The 27,926-nt window shown below is 46.1% G+C and overlaps 1 protein-coding gene across 1 annotated transcript in view; it reads right to left on the reverse strand.

The window, feature by feature from the left end:
* Positions 1 to 10,722: 10,722 nt before the first annotated feature.
* Positions 10,723 to 27,926, reverse strand: part of ADAM10 (ADAM metallopeptidase domain 10) — a 1,301,929-nt gene continuing 1,284,725 nt past the window's right edge. The window contains exon 16 of the mRNA XM_069624354.1: positions 10,723 to 13,022. Within this exon, the coding sequence (XP_069480455.1) occupies positions 12,928 to 13,022 (95 nt within the window). The 3' untranslated portion in view covers positions 10,723 to 12,927. The remainder of the gene's footprint in view (positions 13,023 to 27,926) is intronic.

The following is a 27,926-nucleotide window of genomic DNA, read 5'->3' on the forward strand; positions in this document are numbered from 1 at the left end:
TCCTTCTGCTAGTCCCAAACGAAATCCACTCATGCAGTGCATGGCTCTGGCGTTGATGGCCTATGGTGGGTAACATTTTCATTACAATGATAAATCAACTGGCCAAAGTTTACCCCATAACATACAGACTTGCTTTAGCAGTGTATTATTTTGACAAACACCTTGGCAAGTGAGCACCTTCTTAAACACTTCGTGTTTTTGTCTTTTCGTGTGTGATTTTTTTGGGTTCTGCAGAGCTCGACATAGGTGGCCTTAGCGTCCAAATTGTCTTTTCAAATGTATTTTCTTTGTCAACTTTTTGGCAAGAAGTGCCTGTTGTAGGATGCCATATGGTTTTGCCCCCTCCCGCTTTTGACCCCCCCTCCTCCCCCCTCAAGTGTACTGGCGCAACCTCAATGTCTCTCCGTCGCTCTTGGCACACATGGGTCAGCTGGGTTCATCTACATGGTGTGTAGGTCAGGGCAAGGGAGCAATTCATCTATCAAACTAAATTAAATAAACTGATAATGCAGAAATAATGGCACACAATCTTGCATGAATTGGGGTACTTCGGTGAAATGAGCTAACATATTGACATTCTAACCTCTACCCTTTGGAATCTAGTCGATACCACAATCTCTGTAGCCAGGTGCACAACCTAAAGGTTTGATCTGCCATCTGCCCTGCTTGGGTCCTTAGGATACAGGTAGACACGAAATGCTTTTTGGGAGAACATATTACAACATGGGATTAGGGCTGTGATGTGGGTCCTTGACTGATCAGGGCACGGGAGGGTCAGATGGATATCAGCATGAAAGGAACTGCGGGGTCTGAGCTGGTGGGCTCAGGCCTGGCGGGGTGGAGGTTAGTGTACGGGAAGTTCAGTGGAGATTAATGGGCACTTGGATTTAGGACTCGTCAGTGTCTCGCATTATCCTCAAAGCACATTCCTCCATGAGAACAGGGCACGCGCAGACGTGGCAATCGGGAGGACATGGTGTGGGCTGGCTGAGCGAGGAGCTGGGGAAGGGAGAGCTGCATTTGTACAGAAGAACACGTTACTTATCTTACCTGGTAATGTTCTTTCAATGGGATGTTCTTCCGATGTATTCCACACCTTTGACAGTAATTACCACAGCTGTGCTGCTTCGGAAAACTTTTGCGGCGTAGGCGTCCTGTGTCGTCAACGTCAATACGCTGTCCATGGAGGGCGTTAGTCGATGGTCGACTTCACCGGATGTTATATCTAGGATGCACGACGCCCGTAGCCTCAGTTGTCATTTTTTCCCCAGAACATGTGGCACTAATCTCCTGCCAGTATGACTACAGAAAGCCTTACGGAAACGTAAGCTGCAATCACATAAGAAATTCTGTAGCCGGACAGGTAGGGAGGGTATGATGTGGAATACGTCGGAGGAACATCCCATCAAAAGAACGTTACCTGGTAAGATAAGTAACTTGTTCTTCGAAGGGATTGTGTCCTCCAACGTATTCCACATCTTTGACAGACTCCCAAAGCAGTACCAACGTATGGATGTGGGAAAAGAATCTACAAATGCATCAATTTAGAATGCCCACTCAAATTGCAGAATAGAGGACAGCCTTACCAAAGGCCAAATCCTGCCCATGGATAGAGTCCAAGGAATAATGTTTCACAAAAGTAGTGACAGAGGCCCATGTGGCTGCTTCCCAAATATTGCTGATCGGAACACCCCTCTGTAGTGCAGTGGAGGCAGCCACACCCCTAGTAGAATGAGCCCGTAAAGCCTACAGGAGGGTCCTTTCCCTCCAAACAGTAACACTCCGAGATTGTCAAAATGATCCATCTAGATAAGATCTGCTTGGAAACAGCCTGGCCTAAAAGCCTTCCAGCATAACCAATAAAGAGCTCATCATCCACTCTGACCCGGGACCTCCGTAAGAGATAGAAACTCAAAGCTCTCCTAGGGTCCAACCTATGGAGCCTCTCCTCTTCCTTACCAGGATGTGGCGGAGGATAGAATGCCAGAAGAATTACCTTCTGGCTTGGATGGAATTCTGACAACCTTCGGAAGAAAGGAAGGCCGCACCCTAAGGACAACCCTGTCTTTATGGAACACAGTGAAGGGTGGTTAGGCGGAAAGTGCCGGCAACTCACTCGCTCTGCGTGCAGAAGTAACCACAACTAAAAATACAGTTTTAAAGGACAATAGTCGCAACTGACAAGAATGTAAGGGCTCAAACGGAGCTCCCATTAGGAACTTTAAAATCAAATTCAAATCCCATCCCGGCACCTGGAAAGGCGACGGTGGAAACAATTAGTTAGATCTTTTAGAAACCGAGATATCAAAAGGGATTTTAAAATAAGAACATTCCTCAGACGAGCGCTTAAATATGGACAGCGCCGCCAGGTAACCTTTAATGGTACCCACTTGCAGGCTCTTGTGGGCTAAAGAACGCAAAAAAGACAAAACCAAATGAATGGAGCATTGGAAAGGATCCCCATTCTGTACTCTGCACCAATCGCAGAACTTTCTCCAACGGCAACAGTACAGGGTTTTCGTTGCTGGCCTCCTGGCCGAAAGCAACACCATCACGTCTTCGGGGAGGTCCCAATCCTTATACCTCAACCTTTCAGATACCAAGTGTGAAGGCTGAGGGACTTGACCTCTTGATGGAGAACCTGACCCCCCCCTCCCGTGAGAGCAGATTGTCTCGGTAGGGAAGACAGCGTGGAGGGCAGATGGACATGTCGAGAAGGTCTGGTTACCACGCTCTCCTGGCCCATGCCGGAGCAATGAGGATCATCTAGAAACAGAACCTCCGTAACACCTGCGGACTGACGGGGACTGGAGGAAACGCTTAAAGCAGTGGAAAGGACCACTCCACCACGAACGCGTCCCCTAAGGCTCTCTCTTGGAGGAAATTCCCGTGAGCAGAGTCTTTCGCACTTCCGGTTGACACTGGTGAAGAGATCCACTTGCGGGGTTCTCCAAAGGGTGAAGACCTCCAACAGAACTTCCTGAGCCAGCTCCCACTCGTGAGAGACCGTGCTCTGCCTGCTCAGAGCATCCGCCGCATTTTCTTCTCCAGCCAGATGAACTGCCGAGATCGAAATTTCCTGCTGAATGGCCCAGAACCAGAGCTGCATCACCTCCCTGCACGACAGGAGTGACCCTGCCCCCCCTTTTTGTTGAGGTAGTGCATGGCCACTGTATTTTCCGTCATAATCAGGACATTCTTCCCCCGCACAGACGGCAGAAAAGCCTTGAGGGATAGCCTGATAGCCTGCAGCTCTAACAGACTGATGTGGAGTCTGGACTCAGACAGAGACCAACAGCCCCTGGCTGTCAATTTGTTGGCATGAGCTCCCCAACCCGTGAGGGACGAGTGTCACCATCGTTATCTCCAGCCACGGTTGCCAAAATGGAGCACCCTTCATCAGATTGCCTTCGACGGACCACCACAGAAGATCCTGTGCGACCAAGGGCGGAATCTGAATGGGATCCGACATCCTGCCGGAGAACTGCGACCACTGCATCTTGAGAGCCCACTGCAGAGATCTCATCCACAGCCTGGCCTCTGGCACCAGGAAAATGCAGGATGCCATGAGGCCGAGCAACCTCAAGAACTCGAACGCTGGGAGACTCTGGGCACGTTGAAATTTGTCCATCATCTGCAGAATGTGATGAGCCCTCACCTGGGGAGGCGAACACAACCCCAGGGATGTGTCGAGCACTGCTCCGATGTACTGGAGCCGCTGGGTAGGTGTCAAATGGGACTTCTTTAAATTGAGGGAGAAGCCCAGTTTGTGAAGGGAGTGGCAGGTGACGGTGAGATGATCCAGGGCTTGCTCAGGAGAACGCGCCCTGATCAACCAATCATCCAGGTAGGGGTAGACGTGAATCCCCCACTTTCCAGAGGTATGCTGCCACCACCACCATCAGCTTGGTGAAGACCCTCGGGGTGGAGGTCAATCCGAACGGCAGGACCCGAAACTGAAAATGCGAGTCGCCAACCGCAAACCTCAGGTAATTCCTGTGCTTTGGATGAATTGGCACATGAAAGTAAGCATCCTTGACGTCTAGAGACACCAATCAATCTTGTAGTTGAAGGGCCTGGAGGACTTGAGAAAGAATAACCATCTTGAACTTGTCCTTCCTGAGGAGCTTGTTCAAACCACGCAAGTCCATGATGGGTCTCAATCCTCCGTCTTTTTTCTGGATAAAAAAATATGGGGAATACCATCCCTTGTTCCTCTCCGCTACAGGCATCAGTTCTATAGCACCTTTCTCCAGCAGGGATAGGATTTCGTGCGCAAGGAGAGGATCCGGACGCTTCAAAGAGAGAGATTCCCTGGTGGATTGTCGTGAGGCCTCTGCCGGAAAGGAAGACAGTAGCCGTGGGCTATGATCTCCAGAACCCACACATCTGAAGTAATGGCACGCCATTCTACAAGATGCTGCGCCAGCCTTCCCCCCCCCAAACCGGCGAACCATGGGCCATGGCCTCATGACTGAGCGGAAGCAGCTGCGGCAGTGCCTGTGGGCAAGGAGGCAACTGAGCGGCTTTGGCACCTTGATTACCTTGTTTTCGACCTCCGGTACTCCTACGTTGGCCCTTTTGACTGCCAGCTCCTCTCGATCTACCAAAGGGAGAGTACTATCGAAAGGAACCTCCCCTCCATTGCTGTCCCCTAGGACAAAAAGGCAGAGGTTGACGTACTGCAGCGCTCAAGGACTTCACTGCAGCTTTGGAGGTCTGCAACCTCAAAGCTCTCGTCAGCCTTGCTGCCAAAAAGATGGACACCATCAAAGGGCATGTTGAGAAGCCAGGACTGTACATCAGGAGCAAACCCCAACTTCTGCAACCACGCAAACCTGCGCATCACAGTGCTCGCCGCCATGGACCGGCTGACACAGTCTACCACGACCAGACCCGACTGAACGGATTCACACATGGCATCCTTGCCATCCTCAACGAGGGCTAGAAAACCATCCCGTTCTTCCCCTTCGGGAGTATGTTCAGCCGCCAAAGATACACAATTCTGAGTGTGAGTGAATGTTGCCAAGGCACAAACGGAGTTGGCTGCCTTTAAAGCCATACCCCCAGAGGAAAATACTTTCTTCGCCCAACCATCAAAGCGCTTGTTGTCCCGATCAGGAGGGATGGTAGGGTACACAGCCTGCTTCGCTGGGGCCGTAGCCGCCTGCACCACCAAACTCTCTGGAGTGGGGTGTGTAGACAAGTAGCAGGGGTCACCACTGGCTGGACGGTATTTTTTCAGAAGCGACTTATTCACTAACGGGAGACTCTCCGGAGCAGTCCAAGCCGCCACCACCCTTCGATGTAAGGTCATATGAAATGGCAACACCGGGTCAGTGGGTGGACAATGGTCCAATATATCGGTTAGGTCATCATGCAGAAAATCCACAGGTGGAGCAGACCACCCCAAGTACTCAGTCACCCTCGACATGAGACACCTGTATGAGGACTTGGCATATGTACCAGGCTCAGACCTGCGAAACTCAACCTCTGGAGAGGTGTCCAGACCACTAGCGTCATGCAAGGACTGATGCATGTCTTCCATTTGGCTGTGACCAGACAACAGGTCATCAGGAACCTCAGGAGGCACAACCCCCTCCTCATCCGACCATTCTTCCACCTCTGAAACATAGTCCAAAGGCTGGAATAAATCAAGCCTGGGGGGATAACCAGAGAAGGGCTCAAAGACAGGCCTCACAGACTTACTGAGGGCCTTCCTCTGAGTTTCCACAGCCCTCTGGGGCACCTCTGTTAAATCCTCCTCAAAAGGCGTCGAGGGCGCCGATGGAATTGGTGTCAACGTCAACAGAGGCGCCGACTACTTCGACAACGGCTTCGAGGCTGGAGTCGAGCGTGTCCTTCGAAGGTCTCGGCGCCGACGACTTCCTCAGAGCGGAGCTTCGAGAGAGTCCCTCGACTGACATGGTGCAGACGGCGTCGATGCCTTCTTCGAAGGCCTCACAGGCTCAGACGGTCTTGAGGACTGGGACCTGGACCTGGCACGGCTATGGCAATCAACCATGTCCGATCGGGACCTCGACGGCTCCCGATGATCGCACCGGCCGCCCGAAATCGTCATCTGCTGGCGGAATGCATCCCATTCAGCCGGCGATGAGTGTTGAGTGGGACAAGATACCCGCCGTCTGGCGGAGTCCTCCGACAAGGACGGTGAAGGTGACAGCGCTTCCTTGAATGCCTCAAAGAGGCAGAGGAATGGTGGGACCCACTCCGAGACCCCCTTGACTTACACCAACGCAGAGAGTCGCCCCTCGAATCGTCAGTCGAAAGACAAGTAGATTTCGGCTTATGGGTTTTAGAAACCCTATCTACCGACAACAACTTCTTCCACTCCCGGAAGGCCTTCAAAGTCAGGGACTGGCAGTCTTCGCAATTGTTGGTGGCGTGGCTTTCACCGAGGCACCAGAGACAAACGTCGTGCGGGTCCTTAATGGACATTTTGGAACCACAGTCCTGACACTTTTTGAAGCCCGACTTCGGGGTAGAAGACGAAGACATGAATTTTTCAAGTTAGAAGAACCGAGGCACCCCGAGATTTCAAAGCGAACACTTTCATGAAAAAAACGGAACTGAGGCTACGGGCGTCATCCGTCCTAGATATAACATCCGGTAACATCGACAGAGGCCCTTGAGGGACAGCGTATCATCATCGATGCAGGACGCCTACGCCGAAAAAGTTTTCCGAAGCAGCACAGCTGTGGTAATTACTGTCAAAGATGTGGAATAGGTCGGAGAGGACACAATCCCTTCGAAAGATGGATTTTCGGGCCTAGTAGAAAGATGTCATTTGGGCTATTTCAAAATGGTTTACCAACGCTGGCCTTAAAACTATATTGTGTTATTTGCAATGGGGTGTGGTGTAACGGAATGTCGTGGAGGTTGGCTATGCCTCTGCCCCTTGGTTATTACATGTGTTTCGAGAGTGACGAACGAGGGGATGGGGGGCAAGGATCGTCTACTTCCCAACACTAGTAAGATCCTTGTCTATGTCTTCTCTGTTCCCCCTGCATTGCCGTATTGAAGCACCTGTGCATTGGCGCACTTTAAATGCAATATCATATCCAAATGGAATCTTAGGTCCACACCAGACTTTCAGTGGCTTGTATTATCGGTTTTACTTACCTTCAGTATAACTGTTGTCCAAAAATAACTAAATCACTAGCACTATTAATGGGTAAAAAGTATTCATGATCAGTCGGCATTGGTGGATGCCAGCAAATATTTGTTTATTTTTCGAACATATTTCAAAAGCCACGTTGGTCGGCCTCATTGCTCCCATGAAGTGAAGGTCACTTTGTGTGATGTTGCTTCTGGGGCGTTCACACCGACGCGTCTTGTATGGTATGTTTTAGATCTGTGGCTTTCCTTCACAAAAACAAAATCTACCAGGCATAGACGCTCTAAACAAGCTTCAATTGTTATTTGACCTTGGACGAAAAGGAGGATTCACTATGGCTTGAAGGACAGAAGGTGTCTAATACCCGCAAAAATGATAACATTTACTATTTTGAAATTGGACATTGGAACTTTTACTTTCAATCTATGCAAACCGTTGTTCTGAGCGGACACACTGCGTTGTGCCAAGAGAATGGAACTACCAAATATAATCTATTCAGTTTAAAAACAAAGGTTTCATTTTCTGACCGGTACTGCTTGATTACATTGTTATGGGTTGTTAGTTGGAGCATATTGTGACGATTATTCATAGGCGACCGCAAACACAATCTGTTTGCAGGCTAGTGATATCTAAACCACTTCGTCCCACGGCATATCAGGGTGTGCTATCAAAGTTGTATTATTGGATGTACCAGGTGCAGAACATTTTCCAAGGGGACTTTGTTTGCTCGTAGAAATTTGATGGAATTGGTTATTTTTAATGCGCTTAATAACCAGAGGTTTCTAAGCGCAAACCCGGGGATCGAACCTGCGTTGCCGCACGGCATCTTGCTTCCAAGGCGAGCGCATTAACCCTGAGCTATCTTCTCGGCATTGGGAGCCTTGAATAAGGTGGGAGCCTTACTCAAAGCCAGTTTTATTTCCTCAAACTCACGTTCACATTCATCATCCCATTGAAATCTCACTCCTTTTTTCACAAGTCTCTTTGGTTTTACGCCACTGGTACCTTTTCCAAGAAATGATCACGCTGTACCCCTAACCAGGGTAACCAGACCATAGTCTATGGAAGAAGAAAAGAAAATATGAGGCTAAAAGAGTACTGGGTAGGAATAGTGAACGGATGTAAAGAACTAACAAAGTGGGGTGATATGATGGGGTAGAGGGAATGGGACTTTACTTGTAGGTGTGTGTGTATTGGTAGACCATATATCAGACAATGCTGATCTAGGAAAGGCAAAAGAAAATAATGGCAACTAACATTTTCCAGCGAAAGCAGTTTCAAGTACTTTGGAAGGAAGTACTCAAATCATTGGAAGCATTGTTGCTTGATGGCCCAGGATGTGCTCAAAAGTGCAAGAATTGAGGTGGACAGAAGTGTCGGGTAGCATTTCTTTTTAATATTCCCAGCAAACCCCAGGTGTATACTCTGAACATTCCACACTAAGACTAAGCTGTGTAAAAAGACTGTGCAGAAGTACAATTGTTGGGGAGGAACGGGGAGAGTGTGCAGGAGGAGAACTTAACACAATCCCACAACAGCCATACATGGACTGCCACTTGAAGGGAATTAATTACCTTATGTGCTTTGTGGGAGCCGTGCAATGTCAGTGCATTGTGTTCAAGATGCTGCATTGTGCTTTCTTGTGCTTCCCAGCAACTGACACTATTTTGCATATCTGGGATCTCCTGAGAAAACTGTACATGTCGGCATATTGCTATTCAAATAAAGTATAATAAACAGAACATTGTTTGGGAACAGGTGCTTTAAATGGCCACTAGAGTGTTACATATTGCAGAAACTAGTCTACATATATGTTGGTCTATGTATTGATGAACTTGCATTGAAATTAAATCTGGTCCAAAAGATCGGCTGTTTGGCAGTTAATCAGATTGGTTTTGCATGCAATGGACGTGTGAGGAGCTATCCATGAAACTTCAGACTGAAGCCTGTAATCTAAAAATAGTTCCTGGATTTTGGGAATAGTGAAATATTCATTGAGCCAAAATCAAAGGGTTGGTCAGACTGAAAATACTTGGGAGCAGAAATTCTACTCCGTTCAATTAATAAGAGTTTGGCTTTGAGAAAATGCATGTTTTTTTCCACACCAAACATGCCAATCTCACCCTGTACATCATCTTTATCAGTCAGATTTGTCAAAATATATCAAATGTGGAATATCCTGTATAGAGTGATGCAAATTACAGAAATTACATGGAAAAATAACTAACTACCAATTACCCCAACGAAAACATAAAAACACCCAGTCATATTTAATTTTGTCAAATTTAAATATAGCCAGGTTTTCAACCCAGCTGTTTGGATATAGCATCTAAACTCTTCAGACAAAGTTGTATGTCATTTAGATTTGATAAGTAGCAACTACATGTTACTAAAGGAGTTTTGGATGCATTCTGATAGTGTGCAATGTTAATTGTAGTTTTGCAAGACTGAAAACGGCCCATTTGCTACTAAGTAATCCTGTCAATTTATTCAGGGAAAATGACTGTACATGGTGCTGAAAAACTATTGGATACAGGAACTGTCCAGAGACTTCTGCTGCTACCAAAATTACACATGAAAAGAAAAGTGATTATTCAATTCATTCAGGAGATTTATGTTCCAGATCAGCATCTGTTATTAATTCTGGGGATATTGTTAACATGTGAATAAGTTCATGTCAGAATCAGCAGAAAAATTGTGAAGTGACACTTATGTTGTTGGAGATATTCAATTTAATCAGTTTTGTTGATGCATTGTGGAAAATGTTAATGTATATTTAAAAGTGTTGATATAAACCAGCACCACATTTCTTAAACTTGACACTACTGCATCGTTAACTATTTTGGTGAGTGTATCCACAATTAGAGGGGGACCTGAAAAAAGGAGGACATTAGTTTCAAGTGGCTTGAGTAATGCACATACCTGAAAATGCAAACATTGTGCATTCCAGATTTAAATTAAGATACAACTTGCACCAATTAACTAAAAAAGAGGCGTTGCCGCCTTAGTTTGACATTAAGTGTTATAAAAGGAGTTTTGGTTGAAAATCGAGATTGCCTCATTGCATAATCATTGTAATCAATTACATTAACTGGAAAAAAGTAATAGTGGCTCAAAATGATAGTCACAAACATTCAAAACACTTACTGGGCTTTCAGACAGAATGCAAAATTAGTTAATGAAAATGCATCTTCATGCCATGCCAAGAACACGGTCTAAAAATTATTTCTCCCAGTTGCGCTATGCCCAACCTAAACAGCAGACATACAACGCAAGTCACAATCTCCTCCAGTGTTGGTCTTGGATGACAATATAAAGCACCTTGCTATTTAAGACTTGCACTTCTACACATAAAAGGGACCCAAAAAAACAAACTCAAAGCTGGAATCTTGAAGACGTCTTTTTGGCCCACAAACGGGACTCAAAATTCCAGAAGAGTGGGGTGGACCAGGTAGCAACAGGGCTATATAATATCCATATTTACATTTGAACAAAGCTTCAAGAATCAAATACAAAAAGGGGACCCACAGCAAAACTACTGTGAAACAATAGTCCGTCCATTTAAATTACAAGAAATAATAAAGTTGATTTCTTCAAGTCTATATTTATTAATGCAATTCAAGTTTCAAAAAAACTTACATAGCTTCGCACAATACTTTTTTCTTTTTATTTTGCATCGTTTTAGTAAAAATTTCAAAAGTGAACAAAAAAAGGATACTGTATAAAACACAGTGGACATTAAACTGACAGTAGTATTATATCTCATTTGTCTTGATCTTTCATTTTATTTGTCTAAAGTTATGACTTACAGTGGAGAGTTCAGTGCACATTTTTTCTATTCCAAAAACATTTATCTAAGACTAGAAGTAGAACAAAGTGACCAGAACCTGCCCAAAACCTACCACAGGATAACACCACAAGCAGAAAAAAATCCTTCTGGTTCATGACTTGAGGTAAATCGTGCACTAGAAGGTAATAGGAACTGTAGCAGAATAAGTCATCGTTCAAGGAATGCAACCCCGGCCACAACCAATCTTCTTGCACCTGAAAATAAATGTATTTCAATATTTTAAAAAGAATTTAACTACACAGTTCTACCTACTTAAGAGCAATAAAATTATGTATAGTCACCTAGCTACCGGACTTGGATTTCATGTACAAAATCATCTCTAAACCATTGTACAAAAAGTGTATTCTGAAAAAGTTACCACGTACTGTACAAGTTTACAAGGAAGAGATCCTGTTACTTAATCAAGCATTTTTGGCCCTGCTGGCTTGCGTCACATTATGAAAATGATGGTGTAAACCTTGCACTCTAACAGAAAAGAAAAAAAAAAACAGACGACTTTCCAACCCTAAGCAAATCTGAATATCAAATATTTGCCTAAAGCAACACCAGGATCCTCATTGCAGTACACCCCCTATTGGCTTTTTGCCCTTAGAAAAAGAAGCAGTAAGTATGTACAAGCTCTCAATTTCTGCAATGTCCACTTCCATCTGCTGCATAGCCGTAAGTCCCATAAAGTGTAAAAATGCCTTAACTCCTTTTAAATGCAACTTGTTTACATTTTTGTCATGTTTGGAAAGAGACATTTATTCTTCAACTTTACCACTTACAATCACATGGAAGGAAAAAATATAAAACAGTAGGCCTCCCCTTTACAGTTATCTTCTCTAGCCGAGTTATGTAACTGTACTAGTGGTTATTCATTTAGCAACATGTTGAAAGAAAAAGTATGCAAAAGGTTTGCAAAAAAAACTAAAAAGACACTTAACCTTGACGCATTTATGACCATCATGGACCAAATCACAATTCAAAGGATACTTGAGCAAACAACCAAACCAAACTGGTTGAAAGCATTTAAAAACGGATTTGTTCACTTCTAATTTATACAACCATATCTCTGCTAATCATTTGAGAAATCAGAGAAGAAAATAAAAAATATCCTTTAAGATCACAGAAATCTTAAATAACCCCCAAACAAAAACTATCTTGCATTTACACACAACACCACCTTGTTAAGAGCATCACCCGGAAAAAAAAACAGTCTTGAGTGCTAAATCTCAACAGCTGTTCAAAGTAAAACATGAGGATTTTCACCATTTATGATCATGACATCGTAAAAAAATGCTTTGATTCTCATTTCACAGCTGTTGTTGAAAGCATCCCAGAAATCGTTATCACTATACACCATATCCTCTATTATCCTGAGTATGTCAATTAAACAGTAATTTATCATCAGAAAAAAGGTTTTATAATACAAAGAAACATACCCATATTGCAAATATTTCATTTTCTTCTTTACAATTGCACACAAATACGGGTGTACATTAGAAATACAGGTCTGCATATAACAAGGTATACACATTGGTATATAATGTCTCCAATGCTGATGTGGCCTATCTTCCGATCATGGAAAAATATATTGTTTTAATTTCTGAACGCAAATTTTACAGGGCCGCTTTTGCTTGCAAGTGAAGGACCATTGCAGCAATGAAGGATAGAGGCGGCAAACATAAAACCATGATACTCTAAGAATTTGTGCCATTAGACGGGTTAAAACAGCTAAGAAAATCATGTTATTTTCTTCATTTTCGCTGGAAGTTCCAGCACGTTAAAAAGCAAATGGCTCCATTGGTTTGTTTGCTTTGAGGACATCCGAGCTTGCCTTCTTCCTCCACCTTTGCTTTGTTTGAGAGTTAGACTGGGACAATGACTGTTAGTAGGTTTCTTTGGAGTAAAGTTTTCCCATTTTAGGCACTAGGAAGAACCAAGGCAAAGGTTGTAGTTAACGTCTTATTTGCCCCATCCGGTAGTTCTCCCGGGGTCTCTGATGTGATGGTGGTTGAGCAGTTTGTGGTGGTCTCCTTCGCTTTAATGTGCCTGAGAAGCATACAAAAAGATGTAGAACTAAGTTAACCAATTCTTTGGATGAAGAAACACATTTTATTTTGGATTCAAATAGTTGGAAAGAATGTGGAAAACAAATTTGACCTTTTCATCACCAAGCAAAACACACAGCCCAATGACGTCCCATTACCTCAATGTTGGCAGACTTGAGATCCTTTTTATGAAAAAAGGTCCGTATTTCAAACAACTTTGCTGGACCCAAAACCGAGTTCTTAAGAGTTAAAACTTTAACGCATCATTTAAGAGAAAGCTTGGAATGGAGGAGTCTCTCCTATGATGGCCAAGTGAATCCCACCCACAAAGTCCCACCCATAGGCCCCATCCAAACAGCTGTTTATCTTTATTTTTATTAAAATACATAAAAGGTAACATTGCAATTAATCTCAGTTCCCAGTTCAGTGGTAAATTCATAAGTAGAATTAACACCACAGTTAAACTCCCCCAAGCTTACCCATTTCATTGTCCTTGAAGTATAATTGTTCCTTGGTCTTGCAGTCGTCCCCTTAAGCAGTCCTCCAGCTTCCTTCCCTTCTCCAGTTACTGTCCATGTACTATGGGGGGGAGCGACTTCTGACCATTGTTACCCATCCCCGTACACTCAAACCTCTGGTGGTATGCGACGACTATTACCTCCAAATGAAAGTCGGTCGGAGAACGTGGCATTCTTTATGTACATAGGGCACCAAGGATCCTTTCACCCAAGTAGTATAAATCAAAACAGCAAACAAAGTATAAAGCTCTGAAGTAAACCTGATCATTGCAAGGCTCAAATAACACCCTTCGAGTACTTCACCTTTCCACTAACCCCAATGCTTACCAGATTCTGCTGGCGTCTTAGGAAGATCTCTCCGGCTTACGCCTGTGAAGCACCCTCCTCATCCCTTCTAAGTGATTTAAGGGATGAAGAGTAAGACTCGGACAGAGTAGCATAACAACAAGGGGGGTGAGGGAGAGAACTTTATCTATTCCTGATCCTAGGAGGGATTTCCCAGCCTCAACAAAACTAAGGAACGTCTGCGTCAGGATGTTAAACAAAAGAGCGTCCTGTGTCCAAAAATCCCAAACTGACCCTTACAGTGTAAACTTAATGTGCACAAGGGGATTTCTGTAAGCTCCATGGATGTAGCTTTCTCCCGATGGTTCAAAGCAAAAAGTTTTAAAGCGTCTAAAAAAAGAAGAAATAAAGTTCCACCAAGAAAACCAATCTTCCCTTCCCCTAGAGTTCCTCTGGCGTGTTCAATGTTGTTCATCACAGTTCAAGCAGAACTCTTCCCTTGAGTCTCTTTCATATACACAACTTCTTCAGTATGTTTGTTGCACTTTATATATTCATCAAACTTAAAAGGGGTATGACTCCTCCCTTCTCCCTGGTGTACTCCCATGCTAGGGTGCTTGCCACTCTCTCACCAATCTCTAAACAGGGTATGGCTCTTCCCCTTTTCAATTAGTTACCACAGTTTCACAATATTGTTCTCATATGATATGGCATTTGTAACGCATCTGTACACAAGTGTTTCTAGGCGTGACAAGAGGGGAACAGAGTGAGGATAAAAAGATCTTACTAGGCCCGTGTCATTCAGCATGCACAAGCGCAGGGAGAGAATGGGGATGAAGTGCCAAAAATGGGGTGCAGGAGGGATGCAGAAACGCAGGTAATCAAAATGTGCAGCCAGCTAGTGGCTCAGTGCAGGTTTGGGAAAGTGCAGCCAACGGGTTTCTCTTAAGTGCAGAGAGAGGGGACTTTAGGGTAACAGATGCAGACCACAAGTGCTGTGGGAGGGTGTCCAGTCAACTCGTCGAAAAAAAACTGGTCGACTGCAATTTGGTCGACGCAATTTGGTCGAAAACCATTCCGCCGAAATTTTTTTTTATTTATATATTTATTTTTTGGGTTTTCGTTTTGTTAAAAAATGGGTTTTTAGAGAAAAAAGGGGGTTGGGGGGACCCCCCCCCCCCAAAAAAAAAAAAAAGGGTTAAAATAGAAAAAAAAAAATTCGACGAAATGGTTTTCGACCAATTTGATTCGACCATTTGTCTGGTCGACCAATTTTTTTCGACGAATTGACTGGCAACCCTGTGGGAGCCAGGCAGCAGTGCAAGGTAGGTGCAGCTGGACAAGCGAAAGACCTGGGTCAGAGTCCAGAGGGTGTCCAAGTGACCAGTGCATGGACCAGATGGTTCATCGGCATGGGAGAGGAAGAGAGAAAGGGGAGGCGAAGAGTAAGGTCTCGAGTTGCTTCCGGAACCGGTGGTGGTTCTGTTGAAGTTTGAGAGAGGCAAGGAGGCTGTTCCAGAGGGAGTCCAGAGCCGAAGAAAGGTCTACCCCCAACAGTCTGCTTGGAAAAGCGACTGACCCTCAGAGTTGGATGTGGATGAGCGGAGAGCTCAAGAAGGGAGGTGTTTAGGAACAGAGCTTTGGAGGTAGTACGGTCCCAGGCCCCAGAAACCTTGTGGACGATGCAAAGGGTATTTAACTTGATCATTGCTGCCACTGGGAGCCAGTGAAAAGATTTCAGTGCTGGCAAGATACAATCCCTGGGCTTGGGGCCAAGGACAAGTCTTGCAGTCCTGTTCTGGACACGTTGTAGAGGACGGAGAGTATAGGCAGGAAGATTTAGAAAGTGGCTGTTGCAGTAGCCCAGCCTAGAGAGGACCAGAGATCTGGAAACCGTGACCTTCTGGGGGAAAGTAAGGAAAGAAAGAATACCTCGGAGGAAGTGCAGCTGATAGTGTGACTACTTAGAGATGAGAGAGATGTGAGGGGAGAAAGAGGGTGGAGCCCCAAGGTTTTTAGCCTCACAGGTGGGAGAAGGAAGAGGGCCTAGAGTGGGCGGCCAGAGAGAGAGGAAAGGAGGATCTCAGTCTTAGTGGCATTAAGGCAGCAATCATTGGCGGCACACTACTCCTGGATTGCGGAAAGACAGTCAGGAATGAGAGAAGGAGTAGAGGCGGCTGAGGGGAGCTCAAAGTTAGAGTAGCGATGCAGTGGGCAAGAGGTGCCAGCTATTGGTTGACCAGTCAGGGGAAAAAATTAGACCCCTGGGGTACACCAAAGGTAGAGACAGATAGAGAGGGAGGACCCAAGCTGTATCTGGGAGGGTCGATCAGTGAAAAAGGAGGTCAGCCAGGCCTAGAACCGGATTGGCGATGCCCAGGTTATCACGGAGGCGGTTTAGCAGGATGGCATGGATGACTATCAAAAGCAGAAGAAAGCTCGAGGAGAATGAGGACAGAAAGAAGGTTACACTCGAGGTTACAGAGGTGGTCTTCACTGATGTTCAAAAGAGCAGTTTACGTGCTTCTGGCTGCTCTGAAGCCAGATTGGTGGTCGTGGAGACAACCAACAGATTCAGTGTGAAGATTAAGCTGGGAGAGGGCCAGCTTTTCCAGGAGTTTGCCCAGGAAAGGAGTGACAGAGATCGGGTGATAGTTAGCCGGAGAGGAAGGATCGGCAGAGGGCTTCTTAAGGAGGTGGTGCACAGGGGAGTGCTTGGGGAGGGGGGATGGGGGGAAGGGTCCAGTGGCAAAAGAGTGATTGCAGAAACTGGCTAGGACTGGAGCAAGGGTGTCGATGTGGTCCTTGATGGTTCTGGAGGAACAGGGAAGAACCTGTTTTGACAAGACTTCCATAGATCGGACTCGTCTAGAAACAGTGTCAGGGGTGAACAAGGGAAAGGAAGAGAAGGGAAGGGAGGAGAGGAGGCCACAGGCAGGCCAGGAGTGGAGGAGGAGGAAGAGGGAAAGGAAGAGAGGGTGGACAGAATGTCCTGAGTTTTAGCGATGTAACGACAAGCTAAGGCGGTACAGAGGGCCTGGGAGGGAACAGGAGAGGTAGAGACTGCAGCAAGATTGGCCAGCTCCTTGCAGATTTTAAAGAGTTCGGCCGAGTTGTTAGATGCTGCAGAGACGCGGGCTTGGATGTGTGCGCTCTTCTTGGCGAGGACAGAGTATGTACTGCATTTGGCGCAAGCGGCAGGCCAGTTTGTTAGAGGGTGTACCTGAAGCCATCCACTTACTCTCAGCCCCCCTGCACTTGCGTTTGAGAGTGACGAGGTCGGAATCATACCAAGAGTTGCACTAGGATTTGGGCTTCAAATGGATCCTCATGACAGGGGCAAGTACATCAAGAGCGTCAGATAGAAAGATGGAGTTAGAAAGGGCTATGTCAGACTGTGAGTCAGCCAAAGTTGCAGAAGGAGGGCAGAAAGTCGCGGCGAAAGCCTCAACTGACCACGCTTAATGGGTTGGATGACCGAGAAGGTAGGTGGCAGTGCTGGGGTCAGCTTGGCCTGAGGGAGAGAGAGATGAGGGGGAAAGGAGAAAGTGATCACTCCAGGAGAGAGGAGTGATGAGACAGTTACAGAGGTCTGAGTGGATCAGAACATCCAGGGTGTGCCCTGCAGAGCAAGTCGGGCCAGAGGGAAGACTAGAGGGAGAGTCACAGAAGTTTTGAAAGAGTCCTGCAGAAGGACAAGAAGCATCCAAGTGAATGTTAAGGTCTCTGAGGAGAAGTTGAGAGGTGGAGGCGAGGAGGGATGAGGAGAGGTCCACCCACTCGGATAGCAAGGAGGTTACCTGGCCGGGCGGTCCGTAGATGGTGGCCACAGTGAGAGAAAGGCCAGAAAAGATAGAGAGCCTGCAGACTAGGCATTCAAAGGAGTAGTAGTCCTGCATAGGAATAATAGAAGCAGGGATCCACTCTGGGAAGATCAAGGCTACACCTCCCCACTGGGACAGTTGGTTCTGGGCGCAGAGAAAATCTTGTAGCCATCAGGAAGGAGAGTGTCAAAGCTTGTGACAGAGCTTTCCGTGAACCATGTCTCGGTCAGACGGAGTACACATAGGTCTAGTTCTTTGAGGAGACAGCAGATGTCGGACGAGTGTTTGACTGCCGAGCGAGAGTTGAGAGTAGCAATGTGGAGCAGGTTGCCCCCTTTGAAAGACTTCCGTGGATGGGTACAGGTAAGAGGTACGCCCTAGAGGTGCTCGAGGATGAGCAGAGGAAGAAGGAGGAGGAGAGGGTAAGGTAGCCAAGGAAGAGGAGGTGGGTGCCAGAAATGTGGCGGAGGAAAGAGGCAACAGGGTGGCCGGAGAAGCAGCAGAGACCGCCGTGGAGGTGGCCAAGGATGGAGGAGGCAGAGGAGCCAGAGGAAAAAGAGGGACAGCAGGAGAAGAAAGGAAGTTGATACGGGGCAGGAAGTGTATCAAAAAGGAGGAGGTTGGCCTGAAGGCCTTGGACCAGGACAATGCCATTTAGGTTAACATTAATGATGGTCTTGGAGCAGTGGAAGCAGGCCGGGAGGGCCTCCCAATGTGTGCCACCATTAATGGGTGAAGAGGAAAAAGGAGAGAGAACAGATGCCATATGGGCTGGAGAGGGAACAACAAAGAGGATGTCGATAAGGGTCTGTCTGGAGGAAGCACTTGTGTAGGTATCAGCCATAGGGAGGCCTGGGTTGGAGACTAGGATATCCCTTTTGAACTTCTTTCTGAAAGACTTAGTGAGAAGCATAGGATAGTCGATAGAATAGCAGTTAGAGAAGATAGGAGAGACAGCGAGCACCATAGAGGGTGCAGAAGGGAGAGAGGGGGGGAGGGGGGGAAGAGAGTGGAAGTAGTAGGGAAGGAACACTAGGGAGAGGGGGATACAAAAGGAGGGGGTACACAGTCGACAGAACAGTGACAGAAAAACAAATGGAGTACATAGACAAGTCAGTTGCCAACAGAACCTAGAAGTAAAATGGACACAGCAGGGATGCCAGCAGTACAATGTACATTAGCTACCAAAGAGAAACAAAACAAAAGAACCGAACAATCACTTAGGGAACCTAGAATAAGGAAGAAACAGCAGGCAGGCATGCACTACAATATGAGAAGAAAAACAACCGTGGATAACAAGAATGCCAAGGAACAGAACAATGGAGTATGGAACCTAGAGGAAAAGAATGCACAGGAGGGACGCAGGCAATAATTACCATGGAAAACAAAAAACGCCAACAAACAGAGCAATCAACCAGGGAGCCTAGAGGGGAAACAATGAGCACAACTGGGATACAGGCAATGAACTAACCAACAAACATTTCAAACAAAACCTCAGAACAGTAAACATTAGGTATGGGGAAGTGGCAGGGTAAGGAGAGGGCCCGTGGGGAACACAGGGGACACGCACCCGAGAGGAGAGAGACCTCCAAGAGTTGCGGTGGGTGCACTCAGCCAGGTGCGAGGGTGAGCAAGCAATCGAGGATTACGAGTGGAATACACACAGTTCTGCATGCGAGGTAGCGCACAGTGCCTAGAGCGTGAGGAGCACACAAAATCTAAGATTGCGAGTGGAATACGCGCAGTTCAGGGTGTGAGGGAACGCACACGGCCTAAGGCACGATCCAATCGAGGATTGCGATGGAATACACGCAGCTCTGAGTGTGAGGGACGCACATGTACTAGGATGCGAGGGAGCGCATGCAATCTAAGAGTAGACCAGGATGTGAGGGAGCGGAAGGAGTAGGGTGGCAGGTCAGGTCACAGGGGGGAAACCTGTGCGAAGGAAGAGTAGGGGCACCAGATCAGGGGGGGGTGTTGCATGGAGTGTGGCAAGGTAACTTTCCGCACAATGTTTTACCTGGCGCCTGCAGACCGGAGAGTGAGGTCGTCCGCACTCACCGTCTACGCAGCAATCCCATCGCGGCCAAACACCTGCGTCACTCAATACAGCTGCCTTGTTCTGCGAGGGCTTTGCCACAGAGGGCCCGTGCCTAGGTTCATATAGGCATGGATGTAGCGGAGAGTGCTACATTTAGTCTGGCAGCGTCTCCTGTGCACCTGCGTCGCTCAACGCTGCGGCTTTGCACTGTGAGGGCGCCGCTCTTCCTCCCTGTTTTGTCCTACCAGAATGCAACACTCTCGTCTCCAAAATATAGTCTTGCTTTCGTTCTTTACTCCTGGTTTATTCTCCTGCCAGGATATTTCAGTGTTCGTTCACAAATCTAGCTTCACTTTCTTTCCTTACTCCTGGGTTTACTCTCCTCCCAGGATGTTTCACTCTTGTCCTTCATGTGAGTCCCGACTCACTACTTGTATGGTTCACTAGCCTGCCAGGACTTTTCCAATCTTCAATCTCTTTTTACTCCACAAAATAAACTTTCTTCCAATATTGGGTCACATACCCTTCTTTTTTTCCATTTAAATTTGTTTATTGATAAAGTAGTGACGCCATTAGTTACTATTACATTCTAACAAATGCATTTAGTATCACAGCATATCAAACATTACAACAGTGATAAACATTTCGTATCATATTCTGTAAACATAAAATATTCAACATATACCTTAAATGTTCCAGTCCAAGGTGTGAGGTTAGAAGTCTTTACACCCGTTTACCTCACGGTTGCAAGTGGCCAGATTGATGGAAGTAAGAAAGATCAACTCTGCATCTAGGCCAATTCTTAATGGTGACTAGTATTTGGGTTTCGGTGAGTCCAACCCAATGCGTCTCCCACCACAGTGGGCTTAAGTCCGGAGTGTTCATCAGTTTGTTAACATTTGTCCCCTATCCATAACCCTAATCGTCTCTGCGTCTACTGGGGTCTGATCCCTGAGTAACTCCATAACTGCCATCCCCTATCAATGTACATCTTTCAACCATAACTGAATCGATGGTCCCCTCTGGTTTTTCCATGGGATCGCAATCCTACGTTTGGCTAGTATGAGCAGGATAGACACCATTTTCCTTTTGGTTTTTTCCCCCACCTGGTAGTATCCGCCATAAACATGTTTCAGGTGTGCAAGTGCTATGGGCCCAGGACTTGGTCTTACTCATTACTTCCTCCCAGAATGTTATGCACACTGTATGTATGTATTTGTAAGTATTTTGGTTTTGTATAGCGCCGGTAGCCCGCAGGCATCAGGGTGCTTTGAGACAAAAACACACAATGACATAACACAAACGCAGCCTACCCTAAACCACGTGTAAGATGCGCCCTTGGCATCCTTACACTCTGTAAGAGAGGAAGTCCGAGAATTCCTACTGAAAGATAAGTGTCTTAAGGCGTTTCCTAAATGCCAGGTGGTTTTCCTCCATTCTCAAGGTCTCAGGAAGTCTGTTCCACATTTGAGGAGCCAGTACCACGAAGGCTCTGCCCAGACCTGATTTTAGTCTGTGTTTGGGAATGACCAGCAGTCCAGTACCTATTGATCTCAGACTTCTTTGTGGCGCGTATGGAACTATACAGTTCTTTAGATACCCAGGGGCCTTGCCATATATGCACTTATGAACGAGAGTAAGAGATTTAAAACGTATCCGCTCGCCCATTTTTAGCCAATGCAGTGACCTTCTCTGGTCTGTTACATGATTCCCTCTTTTCAAATTTTTGATCATTCTGACTGCGTCATTCTGAATCACTTGGCATCTCGCCAGATCTTTCGCGGTAGCGCCAATCATCAGAGCATTCCCGTAGTCCAGCCTGGACAGAATGATGGCTCTGGCTATGGTGGCCAGGTTTGTTTCATTCAGGAATGGTTTTACTGCTCTTATTAACTTAAGGTAATAGGCTGTGTTTTTTATGAGATAATTGGTCTGTGCTTCAGAATTAACCTCTGCATTAACCATCATACCCAAAGTTTTGACCTGTGCCGAAACTTTTATAATGGCGTCCTTTATCTTAAAAAACTTATATTCGCCTCCTAGATTGGATAGCTGCCGATTAGAGCTGAAAGTCATCAGTTAAGTTTTTGCGTTGTTTAGGCACATCCAATTGGATTGCATCCATTCATCTATCATGGCATATATCTTCCCTATTGATGCATATATCTTCCCTATTGATGCACTATCTTCCCTATTGATGCACTAGCTTCCCTATGGTTTCCATTCAGCTCAACAATGAGCTGTGTGTCATCTGCGTAGTTTGTAAAAAACACCCCGGCCTTGACCAGGATGCTACACAGAGCCCTCATATATATATTGAAGAGCATAGGGGACAGGCTTGCCCCCTGTGGGACCCCGAAGAGAATAGGGCAGGAGTCTGAGAACGTATTACCTCAGTGAATCCGCGCCTGGCGGTCTGAGAGAAAGGAAATCAGCCACCTTATAGCTTCCTGGGCAGTACCAAGTCATATGCCAGAAGCTCACTGTGGCGTCTTTACATATAGGGCAGGGGCAGGTGTGTGTGTGTTGTGGGTTGATCGTGTGAAGTCTGGATGGTGTCATATATACTGGGAAAAATTGTATTGTATGAGCCTAAACTTGGCATTTCTTGACACCTTACGGGTTTGTTCCCATATTTTGGCCTACTGTTCTTCAGGTATCTCTCGCCAGATGTCTCGATCCCATTTTGTCTTTACGGCTAATTCCGGGGTTTTTTGTGCCCTCATCTGCAGATACAGGCTTGAGATCAGTGGCATCTGATGCATTAGGGAGCTATGCCCTGGTTTTTCTGGGGCCCCCTCCCATTGGGTAGCGATTCTCTTCACAATTCGGGCATAACTTAAAGCCCCGTTGGGCACGTCATACCATTGGCACCATTCTTGGAATGGCAGCCGTTTACCTTCTTCATAGAGATTCTCCCCAGTTATGTGCACCCTTTACACCGTAATCTAGACCAATCTCGGTTAGTGAATATTCCCCTCAGTACTGGGTCAAAGCTTAACAGTAGGTTCGGATTATACGGGTGGGCATTCTGTGATTTCCCTAATGCCCGTTTCCAGATTTCCTTTGGTACTGCGTAGTTCTCGCTCTTTCCCTTGTTTACCATCGAGCCCCACAGTAGTTCGATCCCCTTCCTGTGTGTTGGAAAATTTCCCAATAGAAGTTTCAGGTCCCCTTCCGATGTGTCCATCTAGTTGGAAACTGTAGTTGGGCTGCTGCGTAGTATACCTCATAATCTGGCAAAGTGATTGCCCCCTCCGTGTGTGACCTCTGCAGAGTGGATAACCCCACCCTTCTCCTGTTCGAACCCTACAGCAGTTCCTGTATGCTTGTGTCCAGCATTTTAAAGAATACTTTCTTTATCATATACAGAATATTGATAAATATAGCAACCTGGGTAATATCACCATTTTGCACAGGGTTATTTTCCCCATTAGAGAGAGGGGTAGGGATGTCCAACATTTTATAGTCCCCTGTGCTGGATAGTGCTCTCCCAGTGTTACACTCGAAAGTTTCCACTAATTCGTAGAAAATTGTGATTCCCAGATAGTGGAAGGACTCATTCCCATCGAATCCCCCATTGTGGAAGTGAATCCACAGGTTGTGTGTGCATTGTTCCTTGTGGATATCCAATCACCCGTTTTGACCATTGCCTGGGGGTTTGTGTGCAGTAGTTGAATACACTGCAACATTTGGGGTCCCATCTCTTTCAAGACTTTAAATAGTCACTTCCAATCCACGGAATCAAAGGCCTTTGTTGCGACTAAAGCCATCTAGGCCAGTTACTCTTCTGGATGCCGGACATGTACCATTATAAAACCTCTGGATGTTCATGGAGGTATTCCACCCCCCTATAAAGCCACATTGGTCCGGATGTACAATATTGACAACGCTTTTCTCCAGTCTCATTGCTAAAATATTCCCCAATATTTTCTTATCAGCATTTGAAAGTGATGTGGGTCTATATGATCCACAGTCAGTAGGGTCTTTTCGGGGGTTTCAAAATAACTGATCAGTGCTTCTCTCATCGATTCAGGAAGAATACCCTGGGTGAAGGCCTCCCCATAGACTCTAAGATTGGAAGTAATATATCAGCAAACTCCAGTAGTATTCTACTGAGAGGCCGTCTGTTTCCTGGGATTTACCTTTCTGCATTGTTTTTAATGCCCACTCAATTTCCTCAACTTCTATGGGTGTTTCCAACATTTCCCTCTGGAGTGCTGTCATTCTAGGCATGTGTGCTATTTCTAGCAGATCTGAGGCCTCCTCTTCCGAGTATGTTCTCTTGCTCGAGTACAATGGCATAATATTCTTGGAAAACTATTGATCTGTTGTGTGGCTACCATGGAACCCCTACCATCATTGATTTGCGTGATTGCTCCTCTCGGATACACTTTCTGAATCAGCTACGCTAGTAGCCGACCAGCTTTGTCCCCTTCACCATGTTTTCTCTTGGTGTAGTGGTCCCTGTCAAATTTGGACAGGGCTTCTTGGTGCGAGTTTTGAGTTGTAATGGCATTTGCCAGAATGTGCCCCACCTGCTTTCGCATCCCCAAGTCGATCTCCAGACCTCTCCGACTCTTTCAGTTTTCAGGACAGAGTTTTCCCAATTCACACCATTTTAGATATGCACACTCCTCTCACTGTTACCTTAAAGGCTTCCCATAAAATGCTCACCTTATCTACCAAACTCTCATTATTCCACAGCTTTATCTTTGAGCTACTCTACTCCAAATTTCCAAGTTGGTATCGCTGGGCGGCGAAGCCCTAACTGTAATGACGTAAACAGTGGGGCATGGTCGGAGAGCACCTTCCCTAGGTATTCTGTCTGAGAAAATCTATGCACGCCCTCTGTACCCGTAAATAAGTAGTCCAGGCGAGAGAGTGTTCCGTGCACCAGTGAGTAGAATGAATATTCCCCATCATTCCCGTGTGATCCCCTCCATAAATGCCTGCAAGTCTAATTGCTGCACCATTCTATTGAGGGAGCGTTTTGATTGGGGACGTTTGTAGGCCCCCGCTCGTGTCCGGACTATATTTGGGTCCAAGTAACAAATGAAACCTCCCCCCAGATAATAAGCGGCCTATCTCCGCCCATCAATTCACCCAGTTTTTGGAGATGGTCTTCATTATCAGTGTTGGGGGCATACGAGTTTACTAAACATAAATTGTGCCTCTAGCGGTATGTTGGCATCCATCCAGTTCAGCACCCCCCTAGAATATGAGGAGTATGATGTCTCCGCTATACTTCCCCAACACCTTTGCAGAGCTATGACATCAGCTTCAATCAATTGCATCCCCTGAATTATTGCCACTTGGATGCCATGTCTATGTAATAATTGCAGAAACCAGGAGCGCTTGGATCTCTTGCCCAGGCCACGTGTGTTCCAGGTTCATATCTTTATTAACATCTTAACTGCTTTAGTATACCTTTCCCCTGAGGTTTCCTCCCCATTGGGGAGGACACATTTGCCCTTTGTGTTCTCGATCGTGCACCTCTACTATCCGACATGGTTATCCTCATTTTCAAACCATTGACCCCACCTTGGTCAAACTGATCTTGTTTCGTGTCAGAGAATTTTCAGAAATGTGCTAATTCCCTGCACCTTAGAGACCCCCAGCAACTTTGCTGGATTGAGGACTTGATTTTTTTTAACCTGCCGAGAGTGTGACCCCTTTTCCCCACTCGCGTTTTTTAATGTGATTTCTGAACTGTGTGTTTCTTTTGTTTATGGGGCCTGACAAACTCCATAGGCATCTTTTACATAGTGTCCCACAGCACCTTCAGTGCAGTGGCACAGGGAAGTCTTCCAGATTTCCCAAAGGTTTAAATACTCTCTCTGGGATAAACTACTGTTTCCCAGCGCAGTAAAGTGAAATTGACTTTACTTACATTTGTAACTTTCTAGATCCAGCACACACTATCTTACAATAGGGTGCTAGATGGGTTACTTAGTATCCCCTTTGTCTAGCTTCTCATGTAACATTTTTAAGTTAGCCTTTCCTCACTTAAAAGTAAACCACTGCCACCAGCCATTAACTACTGCAGTGTGCATTTACTGCGGGCTGCATTCACAGCTGCAGTAAAGCACCCAAGGGTGCCATTTTTGTCAAAATGGCCACGGTCTTATTTTTTCACCATTTCTTTGTGGAAAGGGTCTTGAGATTTACTCTGCGTGCCAAACCAGGTTTGGTCCCTTTGTTCGCTCTGCCTTCGGCGGGATTCATAAGTGAAGGTGTCTGGCAGGGGCAGGAACTGAGGGAGGTGCCGGAAACTCCCTGTGCTTAGTCTGCTAGGAGACCCAAATGCACTCTGTGGTGATTGGCCGGCAAGGACAGCCACCCTGCTGGGTGACTGACAGCTGGGTCGGAATGAATGGGAGAAACCTGAATAAAAGGCGCAACCACTGCACAAAGGAACAGAAGAACATGAAGATGACACCTGCTGCAACTCCTGGACCATTGGTTTGTCCGGGGATGCCTGCTGCTGTGGGACTAATGAACTCCAAAGTAAGCCACCTGGACATCTTCTCGGAGTTTGTTGAATTTCCACAGAGTTGCTGCTGGAAACCGAATAGCCAGGGAGAGGAACACCAGATTGTGTGCGTTGCTTTAAAGTTGGCCAAGAGCTCCAGGAAGAACTGCGGTGTTGCAATTTGCAGTAGTCGCGAGGAGCTGAAACACTGAAGTGCCACTTGTTTGAAGATTGCCGGTTGCGAGCAGTGGCCATCCCATTACAGTGCAGTAGACCCCCCCCTTACCACCCTCCCCCCTCCCCCCGACGTCCTCTCTCTTGTTGCCACGACTGAGGCTCAGGAACATTGAGATCTGCAGACTGCACAGGAACAGGAGTCATCTGCTGCACTTTTTCTTCATTCTAAAAGGTACTGTAAAATCTGAGAGAACTTGCCTCTTATTGTAGAGTTGCTCGCATCTTCTACTATGCACAAGTCTAAACAGCTTGTGGCCGTATATTGAGTCTTCTTTTCTTCAAAGACTTCTAAAACATTGTGCAAAGACCTTTCTACTTACCTACCAGAAGTGCTTCAGCTCATATAAACTTTTGCCCATTGACTTTGGCTTAACCTGTTAAACTGAATGACTTTGCTTAGGGGAGCCAAAAGTATTTGCCAAATTAAGAATATTTGTGCACTCTTGTTTGTTCTAATAACCTTTTCCTTTGACGACTTCCTAAGAATGTTTTAAATGCTACAGTAATATATTAATGTCCCCAGCACCCTAGCTATTGAAGTCCCCTGAGGGTGTAGATTGCGACTGTGGGCCATCCCACAAGGGTCATTACTGAATTAGAAACTAGGAGTGTGTAGTTCTGAAATGTATTTGTGTTTTGCTTTTATATTGCTCCCTTATGAAGAAGGCGTATTCTAACTGACTGGTGAATACATTGTTTATTCAAGAAACCTTGTGTGTAAGTGTTTATTTGAATACTTGTCACTGAATCTCTAACGGCCCTACAGCTCACATTGATCCCAATTGAGATAAACTTGGCTGCTCAACACGCTACCAACCTGTTTAGTACAGACTTATACCAAAGGTTGGGTTCCTATTGCCAGGTGGTCAGGGTTCTTTTAGTGCACCCAAACGGTACTGCATACCATCGTGTCCATCAATCTCCTGCAGGTCTTTTGTCACAGATAGATTTGCACTGTCTGTTCCTGATTTTATCTTTTCTCCCCTTCTCCCACTCCTGCGCCCCCTTTCCGCCCCCCTCCGATTACCTGTACTCCCACATTCTTCTCGCAGGAGCGAAATCCTACTTTAAACTGTGATGGATCTCCGTCACCAGACATCAAGAAAAATATACTGGTTGGACAGCTCGGACATTCGCTCTCGCTTGTGTTTGCGAGGCTTCAGTTAGGGGCTTTGCCTCAACATTGGCTGTAGACTCCGGTAGCCCTCCGCTCCTCCTTCAGTGGTTTGGTGTCTTGTTCCATGTATTCAGAAAGTTCCTCAAAGTCTGCTGCTAACTTTTCTCCCCCCCACCCACTTTTCCTCCTTTCAGTTGTTACTTCCATTAGACCTTTGTCCCTATAGTGTTTCCGTTCGTTGATTCATCATCGCTTTTGGTTTTCCCCGTTACTCTGTGCTCCTGGGTTATTGGTCTGTCCATACTTGGATTCAATCCAGGTACAGGATTAATTGGCTGTAGGGGAGAAGTGCGACTGGTTATCTGCCAGCACCTTCAGTTTTGACGGAAAGAACGTGTATCTCAGGCC

The sequence above is a fragment of the Ambystoma mexicanum genome, chromosome 11 (assembly GCF_040938575.1).
Source record: "Ambystoma mexicanum isolate Mex_15411 chromosome 11, UKY_AmexF1_1, whole genome shotgun sequence".
In the NCBI taxonomy this organism is placed as follows: domain Eukaryota; kingdom Metazoa; phylum Chordata; class Amphibia; order Caudata; family Ambystomatidae; genus Ambystoma; species Ambystoma mexicanum.